This window comes from Calypte anna, chromosome 3 (assembly GCF_003957555.1).
Source record: "Calypte anna isolate BGI_N300 chromosome 3, bCalAnn1_v1.p, whole genome shotgun sequence".
In the NCBI taxonomy this organism is placed as follows: domain Eukaryota; kingdom Metazoa; phylum Chordata; class Aves; order Apodiformes; family Trochilidae; genus Calypte; species Calypte anna.
Genome location: NC_044246.1, coordinates 5,306,152 through 5,321,730, shown reverse-complemented (window position 1 = coordinate 5,321,730; position 15,579 = coordinate 5,306,152). Strand labels below are relative to the sequence as shown.

The 15,579-nt window shown below is 40.4% G+C and overlaps 1 protein-coding gene across 1 annotated transcript in view; it reads left to right on the top strand.

The window, feature by feature from the left end:
- PCNX2 (pecanex 2) overlaps positions 1–15,579 on the top strand; it is a 146,450-nt gene that overhangs the window by 117,918 nt on the left and 12,953 nt on the right. The window contains exons 25-27 of the mRNA XM_030447709.1: positions 3,041–3,294; positions 8,229–8,462; positions 10,373–10,476. Coding sequence (XP_030303569.1) covers positions 3,041–3,294; positions 8,229–8,462; positions 10,373–10,476 — 592 coding nt within the window. The remainder of the gene's footprint in view (positions 1–3,040; positions 3,295–8,228; positions 8,463–10,372; positions 10,477–15,579) is intronic.

The following is a 15,579-nucleotide window of genomic DNA, read 5'->3' as shown; positions in this document are numbered from 1 at the left end:
GATGACCACAGCAGATCCTCTAGTTGGTTCCCAGAGGTTTTGAAATAACCCAGTCCCAGTTAGAATATCTCTCATTCCCCAAGTTCAACACTGATTGCATCCACTGTAGTGTGATTTTAACCTTAGTTGATTCAAATTACCCAGCAAAGCTGACTTGGAGACATTTTAACCTGTTAAATGAGCTGAGAGTGCAAATAATTGTTCTGGCATCTTCTGTTTGTTATGCATGTGATGACAGCTTGCCTCAAACATTAAGGATCTCTTGAACTTGCCTCTTATTTGCCTTGCCAGCCTCTTTAGGCTGCATTTTACAAAATATAGAGCTCAAGAAGCTAGTAATTACAGAAGCTCCAGTAATAATATTTGGTGTTTATTAATAGTGATAATGGAGAAGGCACATAGAAACAAAGCCAACATTCCATAGGAATGAAATGTGATATTTCCATACCAAAAGGAAAAAAAAAACCACACCAACAACTTAATCATAGTGCTACAAAGACTTGGGAAAGCCATCTTTTATCCCCTTAGTTGTAAGGGGATCAGTGGCAGATGTTTATTGGGCTTGTGTTTTTCATCACTTATAAATATTTGGCAATGCTTAATTCAGCACGTGGGATAAAGATCTATTTCTTCTTAAAACAATTTAATCCTGAGACACCTTTTAACTCTCAAAAATAAACATAGAAGCAATAGTAACATCACCAGCATGGGGCAGTGACTTCACTCTTTTCAAGCTCTGTATAAAGGAACTTCCCTTCCCTTCCCTTCCCTTCCCTTCCCTTCCCTTCCCTTCCCTTCCCTTCCCTTCCCTTCCCTTCCCTTCCCTTCCCTTCCCTTCCCTTCCCTTCCCTTCCCTTCCCTTCCCTTCCCTTCCCTTCCCTTCCCTTCCCTTCCCTTCCCTTCCCTTCCCTTCCCTTCCCTTCCCTTCCCTTCCCTTCCCTTCCCTTCCCTTCCCTTCCCTTCCCTTCCCTTCCCTTCCCTTCCCTTCCCTTCCCTTCCCTTCCCTTCCCTCCCTTCCCTTCCCTTCCCTTCCCTTCCCTCCCTTCCCTTCCCTTCCCTTCCCTTCCCTTCCCTTCCCTTCCCTTCCCTTCCCTTCCCTTCCTTTTCCTTCTTCACTTTGAGTACAATGACTTTTGACTTGACTTCACAAAATCATCCACTGACCCAGAGCACTTGCTGCTTTTTTGCTGTCGAGCAGTAAGTGTTAATTCATGTAGAAATCTGTGAAATAGGAAGCAAAATCAGTCCAGTTTGTGTCCAGTCCAGCTGGAAATGTCAGCTTAATAAAGGTCATGTTTTGTACTTTGCAGTAATCTTGGGTAAAGTGTTTCTGTTGGCTTTGCTTGAAGACATGTAATAATTTTCTATATTGTGTATCCCTGCATTCCAAGGAGGAATACTCTAATATTAGTGTGTGAACACTGGCTACATCATGTAAGCTTTCACTTACATGAAACAGATTGGAGAAGACTGGAATATATTGGATCTTTTGTGTGTCCCCCTCCTTAGGACTGCAATGTGTTTTTTCTCACACGTTTTCTTTGGTTCTTATTATTCTTCCTTTTTATTGTGTTTCTGATTGCTGGATACATCTTAGGAGGTGTAAGGGAAAAGGTGATAACCAGTATTTTAGCATATTTTGTTATATTTGAAAGGCTTTTCTTACTTTGGAGAGGGAAATATCCTGGATGCTGCTTCTATCAGTACAAACTCAAGGTCCTCAAGTTTCTGACCAGAGAGCTGTGAAGGGACTGGGATAGCCAAGGGCACAGCACCCGTGATGACATTCCAGAGGAAGAGCTTTGGGATGCTGCCTTGCTCCAGGCTCTCTCTTGGGGTTCTGTCAAACTGCAGGGCATTGGGGCTGGCACATTCAGGTGATGAACGTGGCCATGTTCATCTCAGACATTTACAAGGATGCAAAGGACAGGATCTGGTGGTCCTGGCAAGGGGGTTTCATAGCTGCTGAACTGCAGCCTTGCACCTTCCTCTCCTGTGAAGACCATCTGGAAGCTGATGGAGTCAGCTCTCTCATGGGGTGATACCAAACCACTTGCAGAAGATCCACCCTTGACATCTGTGTGACTTGCATCATATGAGACAGCCTGGAAAGGTGTTTATGTACAAATTCAGTGCAGAGTAAGCTCAGCAACAGCCCACAGAGAGCAGATTTTAAAAAAAAATATATAAATCTGTGTATCAAGAACATGTAAATTTGGAGAACAGTGTGGGGACAACAGGAATGTCCACTTTGGGGTTGATTTGTAGAGCCCTGCATGGCATGGAAACCACATTTTTATAGATCCCAAGTCCTGAAGGGCTCAGGTTGAGCATCAAGTGTGCACAGGCCAGGCCAGACATGCAGAGTCTGCACAGCAGATGCAGGCTTGGTTCTGCATCTGCCTCCTGACTTTTTTGACTTAATGTCTCTCTCAGAAATATTTATTCTATTTTCATCTAAGTGCTATGTAATAGGCTAATTAGAAAGCTGTTCTGTCCTCATGATATACTGCCACAAGTGCTTTTCATTAGAGATGTTTGATCCACAGTACAAGAGAGCAGCCAGAGAGAGAAAAACCCATTGGATGTTATTTTTGGAACCTACTTTCCAGGATAGTTTGCTAAAACTCAGATTTCTAAGTGTGCTGACACTGTAAAATCTTCCTTTGCATCATGTATGTTATTTGAAGAAGCAAGCTGAGACTTGGATCAATTTGTTTAATGTGCCTGTAAGTTTTCATTGAGGCAGAAGTTGTGGTCCATAGTAGCCCAGCTCAAAACTGAATGCCTGGAGTTTCATATTGGGTTTTATATTAAATAGTAAATAATACTAAATGAATAGTTGATAATAATGAATATACAGCTCTTTATTTGCTACAGCACATGGCTCAATTGGCACATCTGATTTGTTGTCACAGCTCTTTCCATTAGATTGGGAGTGGGTAGAGCCTTCAGTTGTACTTTTTCTGCTCGGCAGAAGTCTTTTGGTTTCCTCCTCCCCCAATAACTGGCAGCACACTCTCTTTCTCTCCCTGCCAAGGGACATACTGCCAGCAGAGAGAAGTGGAAGCTATAACAGAAGGAGATGAAGACAATGAAGGCTGCTGCTGTTGTAAGCCTGGGCACTTGCCCCACTTGTTATCCTGCAATGCAGCCTTCAACCTCCGGTGGCTGACGTGGGAAATAACCCGGACCCAGTATATCCTGGAAGGATACAGCATCATTGATAACAATGCTGCAACAATGCTGCAGGTGTTTGATCTGAGGAGGATACTGATCAGATATTATATCAAGGTAAACTCAGAGACTCTGTTCATAGGCAGCTTGGTCAGAAAGAGTGAATGCTGGCTGTTTCTTGGAAGTTTTTTGCTTTATATTTATGCATGCACGCTGCCATCGGCCGGCCTGACTTGGTATGAGTTAGGGATGATTAACTTATAACTCTTTATACTACATTTGATTTCTACCACTAGTGCTTAACAATTAGTACCAAGCATTGCAGGCATGCTTAAGCAGAAACCAAGAAGGTAGGGGTAACATCCTCTGGTGATACAGTTCAGAGGAAGCGTTCTTACAAAGCAGAACTTCATGGACAGTTTGGTATTTTGTCTTGACTTGGCCTTGCCACTGATTCTTCTGGAAAAAAAAAACAAAAAACAAAAAACAAAAACAAGCAAAAAGTTCTTGGGAAAAATCTAAAGAGCTCCTTCTCACATGGCTTTTTTAGTAGAACAACTATTCTGCTGTTTTTACATATATACCACAACATATTGGAAGGTGGTTTATTCCCCTGGTTGAACAGCAGTTTATTTACATCACTTCAATATCTGTGCTGTTATTAAGATCACAATGATCACAGGTATCAATTTATGAAAATAACTGAACTTTATAGTCTAGCAAGGCATCTTCATCCTCTGACAAACCCTTCCCAGTCCAGCAAATGAAGAAATTGTTGAACTTTATTCTATGCTACTGAAGAAAGGAGCCAAATCTGCCTCCTGTGTCCTTGGTACTGCCATGATGCCAACCACTAAAGTTCCCATCCATCCATGACATCCCTTTCCTACTGACATCTTCACAATTGTAATGATCCTGTCAGCCTTAGAGAGAGGCTTGTTGTAAATAAAGTAACCAGCATCTCGTGCAAGTGAGCCAGTGGAATAAAAACAGGATCCTTGGGCTCAGAAAGCTGCTTTGATCATGTAGCTGATGCCTTTGTAAGATGCAGACTGGGATTTCGTGAATGATTTTGCAGGCATTGGGGCCTGGTAACCAACCCTCTTTGATAAATTAACTAATTAAAACCAAAATAGCATGTGAGCATACTTTTCTCATTTTAGAAGTGGGTTTTGTGGCTACAAATTGAATTGGTTTTAAGCATTTATCTAAACTAAAAAAAAAAAACAAAAAAAAACCCAAAACCAAAACAGCACTTCCTTAAAATGAAATTAATATGTTGCTACTATTGCTTTGCTTTGCTTCACTTTAAAAGGTAATGTGAATAATCTGAACTGATGCAAGCTGATATATAACTCAGCTTGATGGCAAACAAGACTGAAAAAAATCCCAGTCTAAACCACAATCAAATCAGCAGCTCATTAATTTAAAGCAGTGAAGAACTGAGCCTCATAAACTGGAGCTTTTTTAGTGCCTTTGAGTCAACTAAAGTGTAGAGGGCTCGTAGGAAGTGTGAGGTTCATCACATGGGAAATAAAACTTCACTGGAGGTACCCCAGGGCTTCTGGTTCTGGATATACCTGAGAAGCAGCTGCCATGGGCTTAGATTTTGTCCCATGTGCTAGAGGTGTGGTTGGTTGCTTGAACCTGGTGTAAGGAAAAGGGAGGTGGGTTGCATGGTGCCTTATTTTGCTCCTGGGGTAAGCTGTAGCTCCATCACCACTTGGTGCAGGTTTTAGTATCTCTATGGCTTTCAAGGTGTGAAGATGGAATCTCTTTTAGTTGAGCCACTACTGTAACACTGCATTTTCAGGTCTTCACTCTTAGAAAGGTGTCAGTCCTGTAATCTGCTGCTTTTCTTAGGGAAGGATGAACAGAAAATAAAAATAACCTCCTGGCAGCTTTGGTATTAACCCGGGCTGGGCTGCATTCTGGAGAGCTCTTTAGAATCTCCCCAAAAGAAAGCTAGATGAAGATTTTCACTTCTTATTCCAGTTGTTAGATTCTTCCACAAACAGGAGCTTTGAAAAGATCTGGGAAAATCCTTAGTAAAGGCTGGGAAGGTGAGAAGGTTGTGTTATGTGTCAGATCAGCTGTCATCCTGTTCATTTAGTGCTCACCTCCAGATAAACAGTGTCTGGAACAGAGGTGAGAATTCATTCCTCCTCCAGCCCTTTCTCACAGGGGAATGTTGAGCTGTAAAGACACTGTCCAGTTTCACTGTGAACATTTTAAAGCCCTGACAATTTCTTTTTAACAGCATAGAAAAGTAATTGAAAGAAGAACTCATGTTAATGCAGTATTCAGGTCACATAAATCACAGATTCAGAAAACACTTTGGTTGGAGCTTCAGCACCAACTGCACTTCCATTGCACTGAGCATCTGGAGTGCTTCTAGGTTGTTCTTTGTAGTGTACAATATAGTAAATATTTACCATATAATTTCTGAATTGCCCTGGAGCTGAGGATGTACTTGAGCACAAAATTTATCTGGTAAGAGCTGCTAAGAGCAGAATTTAATTAGGTGGCAGAAGATTTTTCTATTTCTGTGTCTGATTGCAAGTCTGATTTTTCTTTTTTTTTTTTTTTTTTTTATTCTTCCAGCTGAATTTGTGTCTTTGTAAACACAGGTGACAAGAATAAAAAAATCCAAACATTTTGGAGATCAATGAATCATAGAATCATAGAATTGGCTGGGTTGGAAGGGACCCCAGAGATCATCAAGTCCAACCCTTGATCCACTCCCGCTGCAGTTCCCAGCCCATGGCACTCAGTGCCACATCCAGTCTCTTTTGAAATATCTCCAGACACGGAGAATCCACTACTTCCCTGGGCAGCCCATTCCAATGTCTGATCACCCTCTCCAGAAAGAAATTCTTTCTAATGTCCAACCTAAACCTCCCCTGGCACAACTTGAGACCTTTTGTGCCCTCTTGTCTTGCTGAGAGTTGCCTGGGAAAAGAGCCCAACCCCCCCCTGGCTCCAACCTCCTTTCAGGGAGTTGGAGAGAGTGATGAGGTCTCCCCTGAGCCTCCTCTTCTCCAGCCTCAACACCCCCAGCTCCCTCAGCCCTTCCTCACAGGACTTGTGCTGGATCCCTTCACAGCCTCCTTGCTCTTCTCTTGACCTGCTCCAGCACCTCAATCTCCTTCCTGAGCTGAGGGGCCCAGAACTGGACACAGTAAAGAAGAAAACATGCTTTCTTCCAGTTCTTCTGTCCTTCAAGAGTAATTTCCATATTGGCCTTTTAAGCAATATGTTTCACTGAGCATCATATTCCTAATGTATTTGTTTCATTTGCAGTGTCATTAACAGAAAGGCCCATATTTCTTCTGATAAAAAGATTTTTATTCTCCACAAATAAAGTGGGTCAGCTCCTGTAGCCCTTATGCAAATATTTCAAACTAATTTCCTGCCCAACTACTGTGATATTTTTCCCATGTGCCTCCTCTATCTCTTCTCAATATATTCGTACTTAAACATCTTTTAGTATTCAGGAAATCTCCATGTGCTGCCTACTGTGTGTTTAGCTCCTATTGTTTCTGTCTGAATCTTTTGTAGAGAGTTTGTTGTTCTCCACATGCCAAGGAATTAAGGGTTCATCTTCAGTCTGTATCTTTCTGATTTCTCTTTTTCCTCTGGTGCTTCATTTTCCTCTTCTTTGTGTATTTTCTACAATTAGAAAAATTGTAAAAAGATAGAAAAATTAGAAATTATCTTTCTAATTAGAAAAAATTAGACAGATAAACAGTGGAGGGCAGCTGAAATCTTTAAAAGGGCTAACGGTGCTTCTGCCCGTTTACATCCATCATATATTCATTTTATAAATTTATATTTGCTTAAAAATATTTCTGTTGCATGGGTAAAGTAGAGCTACATAATCTTCAGTCCTGTTTGTTCACTTGCCCCTCATCTGCTTTGGAATCCAATTCTAAGTTAAAATTAAAACAAAAAGTATAATCATAAACCACTATAATGGGTCTTCCTAGCTGATGCCACTTTCCTTTGCAGCAGTGGAGCTTCTCCTGAAGTTTTACATGTTTTGGAAAATATGCTTTAAATTTGGTTCAGACTGATTTTTTTTTTTAAAGTTATTATCCATATAATAATGTTTAATGTCTCCACAGACACAGTGGCCAGAAGAACTTAAATTTAAAAATTCAGGCATAGGTATGAGATCCAAGTCTTGCTGCTTTTTAATATTTCTGGATTTTTAAGAGCTTCTCCTGGATGCTGCTCCTCTTGTGCTTTAAAAGCAAACTCAGTTACATCAGTTATCAGCTTCTTAATCCAATATATAAAAAAAAAATAATCCATTATTCTTTACTGGCCTCATGGACAAATGACAGTGATACTGCTCAGTGCAGAGAGAAAGCACTACTTGGAACAGGGGTTTTCAGACCTTCAGGGTTGTACACATCACTCTGACCTCAGCTTTGTGGTTAAATGGTGGTGGAACTGTTTATTAAAGAATTAGGAAAGCTTTGTCCCCCAGAAAACAAGTCCATGGGGGGGAAAAAAAAATCCTGGTTTGAGTATGAGACAATCTACTATTCTGTTTTCAAAATATGCCTCAACTTTTATTGCTACCACCTTACTGGTGATTAGAATCCCCCTGTTATTCAGTAAGGATCAGGTTGGCTGAAGCCCTGAGCAACCTGGGCTGGTGGGAGGTGTCCCTGCCCATGCAGGGGGTTTGGAACTGGATGAGCTTTCAGGTCCCTTCCAACCCAACCCATTCTATGAATCTATAAATGCTGGAACTCTGCATTCTTCCTCTAGTCTGTTGTTTCTGTTAATTTTCCTCTAAGGCAGAAGGGTATTCAAAATACTTCTTTTTCTCTTATCTGCTACTTAGGTATTAATTGTTATCATCTAACTTGAAAGTTTAGTGAGGCAGTGATGCCAAGGAGTCAAAAATAAGAAAAAAAAAGTACTATTATAAGTATTTATTATTGTAAGTAGTTACTATTTGATTTATTTTCTTCTGTTTCTATCTCTGATTCAACCAGATCTATCTAGTGACTAACATCTGCCCTTTTTGTCAACAGAGTATAATATACTTTACAGCAACTTCTCCCAAAATCCTTGACTGGATAAAAGATGAATCCATCCAAAAGATCCTGCAGCCTTATGCCAAGTGGCATTATATTGAACGGGACCTTGCAATGTTTAACATTAACATAGATGAAGATTATGTTCCATGTCTCCAGGGAATAACAAGAGCAAGTTTCTGTAGTGTTTATCTGGACTGGATTCAGTTCTGTGCTAGGAAAAGGGTGGAGGTAAGTTTGTGGGGGTTTTTCAGTAGTAGTAGATTTAATTCCTGGGGCAGGAGTTAAATGATGCATTGTAACTCTTTTGCTTGCTCAGGATTAATTATTACATGAGCATTTATTTCATTTAAACTGTCAAATTTGTAAACTGTAAAATTTGTCAAATCAAAAGAAAATATGTGATTAAAAATCATATTTTGGAGACTAACTCTGTGCAAAAACTTGATTTTAAGTAGGGTTAGTTTTTGAATATGGAGCCAATTCCTTATTTTGTGTGCCCCAAACACCATGAATTTCATCAGCTCTAAAAGCAAGGATATAATTGCTCACAAAAGTGATGCTGGAGCAGGCTCTGCTCAGGGAATGTCCTCATTCCTTCCTTTTTCCCAGTGTTTGGCTACATGAACCAAGCATTGCAGTCATGTTTCTCTTTCCAAACAACTGCCAAGATTTGGGGACATGGAAAGGAGGCAGGTAACAAACCCACTGCTCCTGTAATTCACCTCTGAAAGCTTAGAGTTCCAATGTGAAAGATGCCAGGAGAGTGTGAAATCACCTGGCAGCTTTAGAAGGTCAAGGGCAGGTTTAGAGCTGCACCTTGAGATGCTTGGAGCTGCTCAGATTGCTGATGGTCAGCAGTCATTTGTCAGATGTGCACTGCTGTATTTCCAAGGAATACTCAAAATAACCCAGAGGGAGAATACAGTTTCAAACCAGCATATTCCCTTGATTTAATATTCTGATTATTGCTGATAATGGCAAAAAATGAGAAGTGTGTCTTTCCTGTGCAGTTTTCATTCAGGATCACTGAGTGCACAGCACATTTGCTACCACTGACCCCAGCTGGTGCAGCATCACTGAATCTTTAAAGTTTCTTCTCCCCTTCATTGCCTTCTCATGTCTCTAACCCCAAATAGCATTCCAGCAGTTCCTCTGCTCATCATTACACTGGAACTGTTTTCATGGAATTGCCCTCTGACCCTTCCCACCATCTTTTCCTACTGGAATATTTCATCTCTTTTCTTTCCCAGCTCCATGTCCCAGCACCCAAGTTCTGACACACAAAGTGCTGCAGGGGTGCAGGGAAAGCCACTGTTAAATGATGCTTTTACATCCTAAAAATCCATGTTCATGAGGGTTTTTTTCCTCCTTCTTGATAGCAAGTTTTTCTTTGGAAAAAAAAGAAAAAAAGCAGAAAAAAAAAAAAAAGCAGTAAAGGAACACTGCTGAGCTAATAATGTCACTGAGTTGTTTTGACTGCTTGTTAGAATGTGAGGACAGTATCATCAGGGGTATACAACTAAGATATATTTTATTATTCACAATATATTGTTTTATATCTATATATACATGTATATATATCTAAACATGTATATATATCTAAACATGTATATATGTTTATATATATACATACATGTATATAGATTATTGTTATATTATATATATATATATTGTTATATTGTGTATTCCCTCAGACTTTTCCAAATAGATTATTGTTCTGTAATCTGGGGAGGGGGGAGTTTCATACCCACTGTGTCCCATGAAAAGGGGTTTTCTTGCCTCTATTGCAGTGTCTCTCAGCAATAAGGGATCTGGAGTATCAGATCTGGAAAAACAAACAACCAAACCCCACAGCCACCAAAGCCCCCTCTTTCCCTTGGGCTCTCCCTGTTCAAGATCACAATGTTCTGTTTCTAGCAGAGATTTTCCAGTGGGCAAAATAATCTGCACTTTGCAGAGATCCTCTGGCAGCAGTGCTCTTCCTTCTTGTTCTCTTCAATTGCAAAGAATGCTTTTGTTTTTTTGTAGGTCCAGCTTCAAGCCAGTGTTATGGATGTTTATTTGCAGTGTTGCAGTGCTTTGAAAGCTGGCATTTGCATTTGGAGTGACATTGATGTGATGTTCTTAAATCCCTGTAGCACCTGGACAGTGATGAGGATTCTCCTCTGGTGACACTTTCCTTTGCCTTGTGCATCCTGGGTCGAAGAGCTTTGGGAACTGCAGCTCACAATATGGCCATCAGGTAATTTTAAGGAGCCCTTTTCCCTCAGTTTAAAGCAAAGACTTATATGTCTTTTTTTTTTTTTTTTCCACTTTATGTGGAATGGCAGCAGGTTAAATCAAGGCAAAAATCTCTTTTCTTCATAAAATAATTTGTTTTCTGCCATTCCTGAACATCATTTTACTTTCTTGGTTTGTTTAATAATTAATACAAGTCTTTATTTCTGGTAAAGCAGAATTTAGCAATAAAGAACATGTACTGGTGGTTATTACTTGATTTCACTCACACTTGGTCTGGCTACTGGAATGTTGGATTCCTCCAGAAGGGGAAGAAACTGCTAAGTCATCTGGCAACTAGTTAACCAAATATTAATACAGATAATAATAAAGATAATAATCCATGAGATTCCCCTATTGCTTAGGGCTGTATCCCTTATTCCTTGTGCCACTTCATTCTGGTGACCAAGAAAGTGAGAACCTCATTTCTTGAGACTGCAGCTTTGTCTGGTTTTCACCTTATATTTTCTGTAGGGATTCTTCCATTTTCAGTGGGAGTTCTGAGGTGTTTGGGTTGTGTAAAGTACCCTTTATGATGTCCTAAGTGTTCAGCCTGAGTAATTAATTATGTAGATAAGGCAACTTCTTAATGAAAAAAATCTTTACTTTTATTAAAGTCTTAACTTCTCTCCTAATTTTAGGTTTAATAAGAGGTTTTTGAGCTCTCTGTATTCACAGGAGTTTAGTAGAGCAGATGAGTACACAGGCTCTAAGTGACCTTGCTGGCTTGGCACAAAACTGAATAAAACCAGTAAGCCCTCTCCCAACCTGCTCCTTAGAGGGGATTTGTCTGACTAACAAGCAAACAAAGACAGCCTGGTGTTGTGTTGTAAGATAAAACAGCCCTTTAAATATTCATTCCAGCTCTGTTATCTCTTGTTTGTAACATCTGGTTTTGTGTTTTCCTCTTTCACTCAGTCACACAAAATGTTCCTGGCCCATGCACCTTGTTTCTTGGTGTGCTGCTCTTTCTGCTTTCTGAAGTGGCTTTTGTCACCTCTTTTCTATGCACATTTTTCTCCTGAGTTTCTTCTCCCTTCATGTCTTGGCATCAGCCTTTCTAAAACTGCCCTGGGTTTTTGATGATTAAATTTTAGAGTTTGGGGACATGATAGAAAAGTTTTTGTGCACTTGTAACTTCCTTTTTTTTTTTTTTGAGGGAAGATTAAAGTGAATTTGTTCTGGGGCTGCAATAGATATTAGAAATACATCTAAAAATAGCACAAAAGCTTCCTAAAACTGTCATCACATTGCATGTAATTTTCAACAGGATCATAAAATTTTCATTACAGTGTTTTGGCACCAGTACAGATGCAATAACAAAGTCACCTGTTTTTATTGGCTTACATGCTTGGTAGTTAATGGAAAGAGATAATATTATCAGAGACTTTCCAGAGTTTAACATGGAAAGTGTATGAATGTTGTGAATATTTGCAAAGTCCTCTGTAAAGATTTTAATAATAATTGCAGGAGTCAGGTGCACCATGGCTTTTTAAAATTTGGAATATTAACAGAGAACCAAATTAGTTTCTCTCTTTTGGTGACTGGACGCCCCATACTAAAGAAAATACTTTTCCTGAGGAGAAAAGCCCTGTAAAGGAGGAAAAAAATGTGGTATTTATATGTACTGCACAGCTCTAACCCTGGTTTTCTAAATTTATCCTGTATAATCCTGTATCTTTAAGTCTTGATTTTCCTTTTGTTAAGAAAGTGCTCCAGGGCAGTATTGAATCATTGTATTTTTTAAATGTGTTTTGTGACTTAAAAAGGATTAAGTGGAAGCTTCTGTCAGTATCTTTCTCAGTGCTGCTTCTCTAAAGGTTTCCCTAGAAAAGTTTGCCTGTGGAAAACTGTGTCACTTACCCACCAGTTACATTTACCTTTAATACATTTCAGACTTTTCTTTTTTTGGGGGGTGGAAAATAGACTCTGAGTAGCACAATTCAAATTATAAATTGGTACAGCTACAAAACAGAACCTTAGCTCAGTGACATATCTTTATTCTTAAAAAATTCTTAAAGAATTCTATGTCTTAAAAAAATGTTTGTATTCATTTTAATCGACACAACCAAATCAGTAGCAATTATTAATTAAGGAGTAAAGTGACATCAAGATCTTTACCAACAAAACTCCCCCAAGTACATTCCCTTTACTACTGAGGGCTGAACTTAATTTACTTACTTGTGTTTATTCATTTCATCCAGATCTTCACAACTTATTTAGACACCAAGGAGCAGGAGGTCAGCAAGACTGTGATAGAAATATGGCATGCCAGGGGGAAAGAAATTTTTTCCAACACGTGCAAGACTGAGTCAGATGTTCCCCAGGTCTCCCTCCCCTCTCTCTGTGTTTTATGAAGATGCTGCAGCTCTTTTTAGTGGGATTTAGAGCATTAGTGCTGCTCCTCACCTCCAGCTCTCAGGCTGCTGCAGGTTCAGTACTTAAGTAGCTGGAGGAGTCATGCTTCAGGCTGTTCCCTGGAAAAGGTCTGATGATATTTTGAGGACCTTTGGGAGGCTTCTGGTGCTGAAGAGGGTTTTAATTTTCTGCAGAGGTGGTGTCAGAACAGGCAATTCTGTGAAGCATTTTGAGTGCACCATGACTCGAGGTTTTGTGATGAGTTTGAGATGCAGTAGCCAGGTAGGAGTTGTAGTCTTCTCCTCATCCTCCTTTCTCTGAAGTGTTTCAGGTGTGTCCAACATGAGCAAAGTAGCCAAGAATCTGTGCTCTGGGGTCCATGGTTGGTTCTCAGTGGTAACTGTGTAGGGAGTAGGAAACTTTCTCTGGAGTCAGTCTGACCCTTGCTGTGTCTTGAGGAGTCAGAGCCCTCTCTCCATCAGTGCACAGAAAGAGGAAAGCAGAGGTGATGTTACCCTGAGCTGTCCTGATGTTACACTGCAGAACTGAGTCTCAAGTTTGCTCTGTGTATGTAAACTATCAATTTGCACTCATTTACACATGATTTTGTCTAATCTATTAATCAGTAAACGTCACCGTGTAAGCCAAGATTTTAAATGCTCTTATATAATGTATGTAAATAATTATTCAGTGTACCTGTTCATGTAAATGTCAGTAAAGCCCCAACAGTAACACTAGATTACACAGTAAATGCATTCATTAGGAAGGCAGAGCATTGCTATGCAAATCACTTGCTTTTTAAGACTGTCATTAGGAAGCATCCTGCACAAAATGGGACTGGAAGAATGGCATGGCATTACCATTCATTTATTCAGATATGAGTGATAAGTTTAGGTATGGATTTACAAAAAAAATTACTCAGTTCTATTCAGCCACTAGACCTAGTAGTAAAAGGTCTGTTTATTATAAATTTCAAATTTGGAAAAAAAATACAAAAAACCTCTTAATAAAGCACTTGTCATCAAACACTTCTAAGCCTTCACCTGAGCATCTTCTGGATGTTATCACTCAGTGTGGACAGGGGGGGTCACTCTGAGGAACACCTCTGCCTGCTCATGCTAAAGCCCAGGGAATCAGCTGCCTCATTTGCCCCTGGACCCAGGACCTGAGAGGACAGAGGAGGAGGAGGACACAGGACATGGCACCACGATGCTGCTGGCCATGCCAGGGGGAGCCCAGTGGATGATGCAGCTCTGTGTCTGCCAGAGCAGAAGCAAGAGAGAAAAGTGTGTGTGACACTTAGCTCACAAGTTCAGTGGCCTAAACCACCCAGTTCAGAAGGGCTGGCATTGGAAATATTTCATTCAGGTGAGCTATGGCATTCAGGTCATGGGTGTTTCTTTATTCCTTAACTAAATCTCCAGTTAACACTTGGAAAAGTCCATGACCTCCAGACAGAGAATGGGTTTAGGTGTGCAAAATACAGACAGATTCATTCACCATCTCCCTTGGCTTCATCCATAATGTTTCCAGGCTTATGTAAAATGCTTTTAGTTTCTGCTGTTGAGGTAATGTACGGGTTCAGTAGGAGGGAGTATTTGCTTTGGCTTTGTTGCCCTCCCTCTGGTCTTTGTGGTGCTACTTAATCCCCTCTTTTCTGCATGTTCAAGGAGCTGACAGATCCCACACACCTCCAAGTCTTGTTCCAAAATAGCTTGCAGTTGTGACAGCAGCTTTTTGGGTTCTCAGCTCGGAGGGTTTGTTGCCAGAAATAGTAGTTATGTCGCCTCCTGATTAATGTGATTTCTGCTGCGTGTGAATTTACCTTAGCTAGTTTTTAAAATATTTTAAATGAGCCTGTAACTACAGCAGATTATTAATTGAGCTATGTTAAAACTGGGCCAAAAAAAGCAACAACCTTGAGTCAGGCTTAAGATCAAAGCTGTTGGCTTTACAGCTTCCTTTTAATCTCATTAGAGTCTTCAGGAGAGGGCAGAATAATGGTAAGGATAACAACAGCTGTATCTTATGTGGATTAAGGGCTACATGTTAGAGAAATAATGGCTCAAGATAGTGCCACATGAGCAAAATGTACCCAAAAGCCTCATTACCATTGGCAGGAGAATAAAAGATGTCCCTGGTTTTGTGAATGCAGCAGTTTCCTCCAGACCTCCCTGGTGGAAAATCCGATATAGAAAATAATTGACACTCAGCCTCTCCCAACTACTGCCACCGCTGCTTTGCTCCTTGTAGCAGTCGTATTTGTTCCTAAAAAATGCTGGTTAGAGAACTTCTTAGGCAGGGGGGTGAGAAATGGATGAGTCTTCCCTAACAAAGCCCAGTGAGAGCTCCAGGTGCTTCCCTCCCCTCCCTCTGCTGATGCTCAGCAGCAGCTCTCCCAGCTGGCCCAGTCCTTGCTTTCAGCAGGTACTGCTGTTCACAGCAGCCTGTGCAGCATCTGCTGATGCCTGGAAGACACTTGGATGTGAATGCAAACTTTTTGTCTGCTCTGGTGTTCAGATTTGGCTCTGAGAGCCTCTAATGATGTAAAAACCACTTCACTTCCCTGCCTGCTCTTCTCTTCATCCCAAGCAACTTTTCAGAGCAAATAACAGGGGGTGTTATTTGGGAAAAAACTATTAGGTGCAGAGTTTGGGACATGTTTGGTTTTTTTTTTCAGCTTCATCCTTGGAGAATATTTAGAGAAGTG